At 47.7% G+C, this 5,591-nt stretch overlaps 1 protein-coding gene across 1 annotated transcript in view; it reads left to right on the forward strand.

Moving 5' to 3' along the window:
• Positions 1 to 280: 280 nt before the first annotated feature.
• Positions 281 to 5,591, forward strand: part of LOC148042607 (uncharacterized) — a 14,329-nt gene continuing 9,018 nt past the window's right edge. Inside the window, exons 1-2 of the mRNA XM_087702456.1 lie at positions 281 to 407; positions 2,758 to 2,938. Of these exons, the coding sequence (XP_087558582.1) occupies positions 336 to 407; positions 2,758 to 2,938 (253 nt within the window). The 5' untranslated portion in view covers positions 281 to 335. The remainder of the gene's footprint in view (positions 408 to 2,757; positions 2,939 to 5,591) is intronic.

The following is a 5,591-nucleotide window of genomic DNA, read 5'->3' on the forward strand; positions in this document are numbered from 1 at the left end:
GGCAGCTTTCTGCCCTCTGCTGCCGTCCCCTCCCAGCCATCGCCCCGCTCCCCAACTGCGGCCCAGCCATAGTTGGGCTGCAGTTGGGGAGTGCCCAACTGAAGGACAGCCATAAAATGATGTCTACATTTCGCAAGGCCGCACCCCATCCTCGCATTGTTTGAGGTCCGACTTCCCTCCGTTTTACAGCCGCCGTCCCAACTGGTGCCGTGGCATCCTGGTTATTCAGTAACCAGAGTTTCCCTTTAAAACAAGCCCACTTTCGGACCGCCGAGCCAAAGGTCTCGTTCCCGTCTTCTCAGTCTGAAGGAGAGCCGGAATCGCTCGGTTTGGCCATGAGATCCTCTCTGCTGTTGGTTCTTGGTCTGTGCCTCCTGGCGGCCTTCGTCGAAGGCGTAACTGTCCAGGTAACCTTTGGTGAAGGGGGGGGGTCTCTGGGTTAGGATGGGGGGATCTGCGAGTTGCCGAGTCAGATGTCCAAGGGATGGGCAGGTGAGGCTGGTGATGGAGTCCGAGGCACCCAGGATTGTTTTCCGGCTTTTAATGTTTTATTTGACGCTGGCCGTGACGCAGGCGAGTTCTTCTTAAATAGAATGGAATGGAATGGAATGAGATAGATGACAGATAGATAGATAGATAGATAGATAGATAGATAGATAGATAGATAGATAGATAGATGACAGATAGATAGATAGATAGATAGATAGATAGATAGATAGATAGATGATAGATAGATAGATAGATAGATATAGATTAGAGATAGATAGATAGATAGATAGATAGATAGATAGATAGATAGATAGATAATAGATAGATAGATAGATAGACAGATAGACAGATAGATAGATAGATGACAGATAGATAGACAGATAGACAGATAGACAGATAGACAGACAGATAGACAGATAGACAGATAGACAGATAGACAGATGATAGATGATAGATGATAGATGATAGATGATAGATGATAGATGATAGATGATAGATGATAGATGATAGATGATAGATGATAGATGATAGATGATAGATGATAGATGATAGATGATAGATAGATAGATAGATAGATAGATGACAGATAGATAGATAGATAGATAGATAGATAGATGATAGATAGATAGATAGATAGATATAGATTAGAGATAGATAGATAGATAGATAGATAGATAGATAGATAGATAATAGATAGATAGAGATAGACAGATAGACAGATAGATAGATAGATGACAGATAGATAGACAGATAGACAGATAGACAGATAGACAGATAGACAGATGATAGATGATAGATGATAGATGATAGATGATAGATGATAGATGATAGATGATAGATGATAGATGATAGATGATAGATGATAGATGATAGATGATAGATGATAGATGATAGATGATAGATGATAGATGATAGATGATAGATGATAGATAGATAGATAGATAGATAGATAGATAGATAGATAGATAGATAGATAGATGACAGAGAGGTAGATAGATAGATGATAGATAGATGATAGATAGATGACAGACAGACAGACAGACAGACAGACAGATAGATAGATAGATAGATAGATAGATAGATAGATGATATAGATGACAGAGAGGTAGATAGATAGATGATAGATAGATAGATAGATAGATAGATAGATAGATAGATAGATAGATAGATAGATAGATGATTGATAGATGACATAGAGGTAGATAGATAGATGACAGAGATAGATAGATAGATAGATAGATAGATAGATAGATAGATAGATAGACAGACAGACGGGAGGGAGGGAGGGAGGGAGGGAAGAAGAGGGAAGGAAGGGAGGGAGGGAGGGGGAGGGGAAGGAAGAGGAAGAGGGAAGGAGGAGGAGAAAGAAGAAGAAGGGGAGGAGAAGGAGGGGAGGAGAAAAAGGAGAAGGAGGAGAGGAAAAGGAGGAGAGGAGGAGGAAGATGAGGGGAGGTGGAGGAAGAGAAAGGAGAAGAAGAAGGGGAAGAGGAAGGAGAAGGAGGAGGAGAGGAAAAGGAGGAGAGGAGGAGGAAGATGAGGGTAGGTGGAAGAGAAAGAAGGGGAAGAGGAAGGAGGAGGAGGAGGAGGGGAGGAGGAGAAAGAGAAGAAGGAGAAGAGGGGAAAGGAGGGAGAGGAGGAGGAAGAGGAGGAGGGGAGGAGAAGAAAGAGGAGGCACCTGAAGGCGGGAGGAGAAGCAAAGGGATGGAATCCAACCAAGGAGAGAAACAACCTGGAATTTTTGCGAGGGAAGCAAACAGGAACTTCCTGACAGTGACAACAATTAGCCAGTGGAACGACTTACCACCAGACGTTGTGGGTGCTCCCCCACTGGAGGTTATGGGCAGGCAAGCAGGCAGGCAGGCAGGCAGGCAGGCAGGCAGGCAGGCAGGCAGGCAGGCAGGCAGGCAGGAAGGAAGGAAGGAAGGAAGGAAGGAAGGAAGGAAGGAAAGAAGGCAGGCAGCCAGGAAGGAAGGAACAAAGGAAGGAAAGCAGGAAGAAATGGAAGAAGGAAGGAAGGAAGGAAGGATGAAAAGAGGAGCGTGCCTTCAGACGTTGTGAGTTGCTCCCTCAGTGGAGGCTTTCAAAAAGAGCCTGGACAACCATTTGTCTGAAATGGTGCTTGAGCAGGGGGTTGGACTAGAAGACCTCCAAGGTCCCCTCCAATTCCCTCATTCTAACCCCAAATCAATTAACTGGCCTCCAGAAGTTGTGGATGAGCTTTCCGAGACGCAATAAACACTTTGTTTTTCCTCTTCTTCCCCCGCACAGGTCCAAAATGTCTCCTTCTCTTTGGATTCGGTCAAAGCCCTGAAGAAGGTTCTGGATGCTGAACCCCAAACCCCCGTTTCCAAAACAGGGGGCGTGGCCGCGTGCTTAAACCCCGACCTTCCCCGTGAATTCGTGCCACTCTGCTCCATGCCGAAGGCTGCCGAAGCGTTCAGGACTCTCGGTAGGTAAAACGGTGCTGTTCGAGTGAAGCCACAGTGGAGCTTCCTTGCAATACAGGCAGTCCTCGAGTTACGACCACATCCGAGCCCCCCCCATGTAGGTCCCTAAGCGAAACGTATCTTAAGTGAGTTTTGCCTTGTTTTATGACCTCGCTCGCCCCCCGTTATGATGCCGTTGTTAAATTAGTCCTTTGGAGACCGTTTGGACTTACAACGGCACTGGAAAAGGTGACCGTTTCACACTTACGACCGTTGCACCCTCTCCACGGCTGGGGTGATTAAAATCCAGTTTTTTTTCGGCCAGTGGCTCATATTTATGACGGTCGCAGCGTTCCCCGCGAACCCCTTTTTGTGACTTTCGGCCGAGCAAAGTAACGGGGACCCCGGATTCGCTTAACCACCGGGGTGACTGATTCGAGAACTGCCGCAATTCACTTAGCAACGGGGGTAAGAAACGTCGTAAAATGGGAGCGAAGCTTAGCACGCATCTCCCTTAGCTACTGAAATTTCAGGCTCCGTTGTGGTCGTAAACCGAGGACGACCTATAACACGACTGTTAAGGTGAATCGGGCGGCCGTAAGTCGAAGAGTCCTTGTCCCGTGAGGTGTGTGAAGCTTAGCGATGGTCATTCGCGCAACCTGGTTCACAGCTGCGAAAGTTGTGTAAACTCCAGAGAGTTGTGGGTTTTGTCGTTCGAAGAGATTTTGAAGCAATTTGTCCATCCGGAAGGCAAATTCTCCAACACTTGCAAGTTTCCCCACCCCTCCCCAAGGATCGTCACCTAAATAATTGAATGGAAGGAGGGAGGGAAGGAGGGAGGGAAGGAGGGAGGGAAGCAGAGAAGGAGAGAAGAAAGGAGGGAAGGAAGGAGGGAAGGAAGGAGAGAAGGAGAGAAGAAAGGAGGGAAGGAAGGAGGGAATGTAGAGAGAAGGAAGGGGGGAAGGAAGGAGGAAAGGAAGGGGGAAAAGGAAGGAGAGAAGGAGAAAAGAAAGGAGGGAAGGAAGGAGGGAAGGAAGGAGGGAAGGAGAGAAGAAAGGAGGGAAGGAAGGAGGGAAGGAAGGAGGGAATGTAGGAGAGAAGGAAGGGGGGAAGGAAGGAGGAAAGGAAGGGGGAAAGGAAGGAGAGAATGAGAGAAAAAAGGAGGGAAGGAAGGAGGGAAGGAAGGAAGGAAAGGAAGGGGGAAAGGAAGGAGAGAAGGAGAAAAAAGGAGGGAAGGAAGGAGGGAAGGAGAGAAGAAAGGAGGGAAGGAAGGAGGGAAGGAAGGAGGGAATGTAGGAGAGAAGGAAGGGGGGAAGGAAAGAGGAAAGGAAGGGGGAAAGGAAGAGGAAGGAGAGAGAAAACAAGGAGGGAAGGAGGGAAGGAGAGAGGAGAGAAGAAAGGAGGGAAGGAAGGAGGGAATGTAGGAGAGAAGGAAGGGGGGAAGGAAGGAGGAAAGGAAGGGGGAAACGAAGGAGAGAAGGAGAAAGAAAGGAGGGAAGGAAGGAAGGAAGGAAGGAAGGAGGGAAGGAAGGAGGGAAGGAGAGAAGGAGGGAAAGGGGAAGGAGGGAGGGAAGGAAGGGGGAAAGGAAGAGAGAAGGAGAAAAGAAAGGAGGGATGGACGGAAGGGAGGAGAAGGAAGGAGGGAAGGAGAGAAGGGAGGGAAGGGGAAGGAGGTGGGAAGGAAGGGGAGTAGGAGAAGAAGAAACGAGGGAAGGAAAGAGGGAGGGAGGGAAGAGAAGAAGTAGGACCGTTGTAAGATAAGATGGATCTATGGGATGTTAGAAAGCAATCTTCAAGTATATTTTTAACAGTAGGGAAAAACTGTTATAAATACATATTATTAATAACAGTTACGAGATCATATAATTGTGAATGTATATATGAAATTGATAAAATTAAAATAACTAAAAAAATAATTGAACGGGCACTTTGCACGGGAGCTGGGAGGTCATCTAGTCCACCTTTGACCCCAGAAATGTGCAATCGTTTTTATCCCCGAGGGACGGTCGCTCAGCTTCTGTCGAAACTCTTGGTTCACCGTCGCTGGAGGCATGGCCGAACGTCCTTCCTCTTGGGGAGATTTTGATCAACCAGCGCCAACTTCCTGGTCATTTTAACCCTCCCATTCCCCTAGTCCTCTTGAAGTCCCTGAAGAACAACACGGAGGGTCTTCTCCCTCAGATCTCCTTCGGAGGCTTCGCTGCAGATGTCTTGGGAAACTCAGGGGATCCAGGCGTCTCGAAGAGGCTAAAGAGAACATGATTCATCTGGGGTTTCCCCCCACTCACCTCATTTTCTGTTCCAACGAGGGCCTACCTGGCCTGGCTGTCGTTTCTTCTCTAGAACTTTTTTTTTTTTTAACAAATGGAAAAAAAACTCCCTTGGGATTTAAAGAAATAAGCTGGAGAGGGGCCAATGCCTCGCTCTGGTTCTCCTTTGGTTAGAGTAAAACAATAAATTACTTTTGTGTGGGGTCCTCGGTGCTCTCCGAGCTGGTGTTTTTTCTTGCAGGCCCAACTAGGGAACATCATCAGTGCGAGGAGGAGGAGGAGGAGGAGGAGGAGGAGGAGGAGGAGGAGGAGGAGGAGGAGGAGGAGGAAAGGAGAGAAGGAGAGAGGAGGAGGAGGAGGAGGAAAGGAGAGGAGAGAGGAGGAGGAGGAGAGAAGGAGAGAGAGG

Source organism: Thamnophis sirtalis, unplaced genomic scaffold (assembly GCF_051295495.1).
Source record: "Thamnophis sirtalis isolate CommonGarterSnake01/CBP01778 unplaced genomic scaffold, rThaSir2_p1.2 scaffold_15, whole genome shotgun sequence".
NCBI classification, from domain to species: Eukaryota; Metazoa; Chordata; class Lepidosauria; order Squamata; family Natricidae; genus Thamnophis; species Thamnophis sirtalis.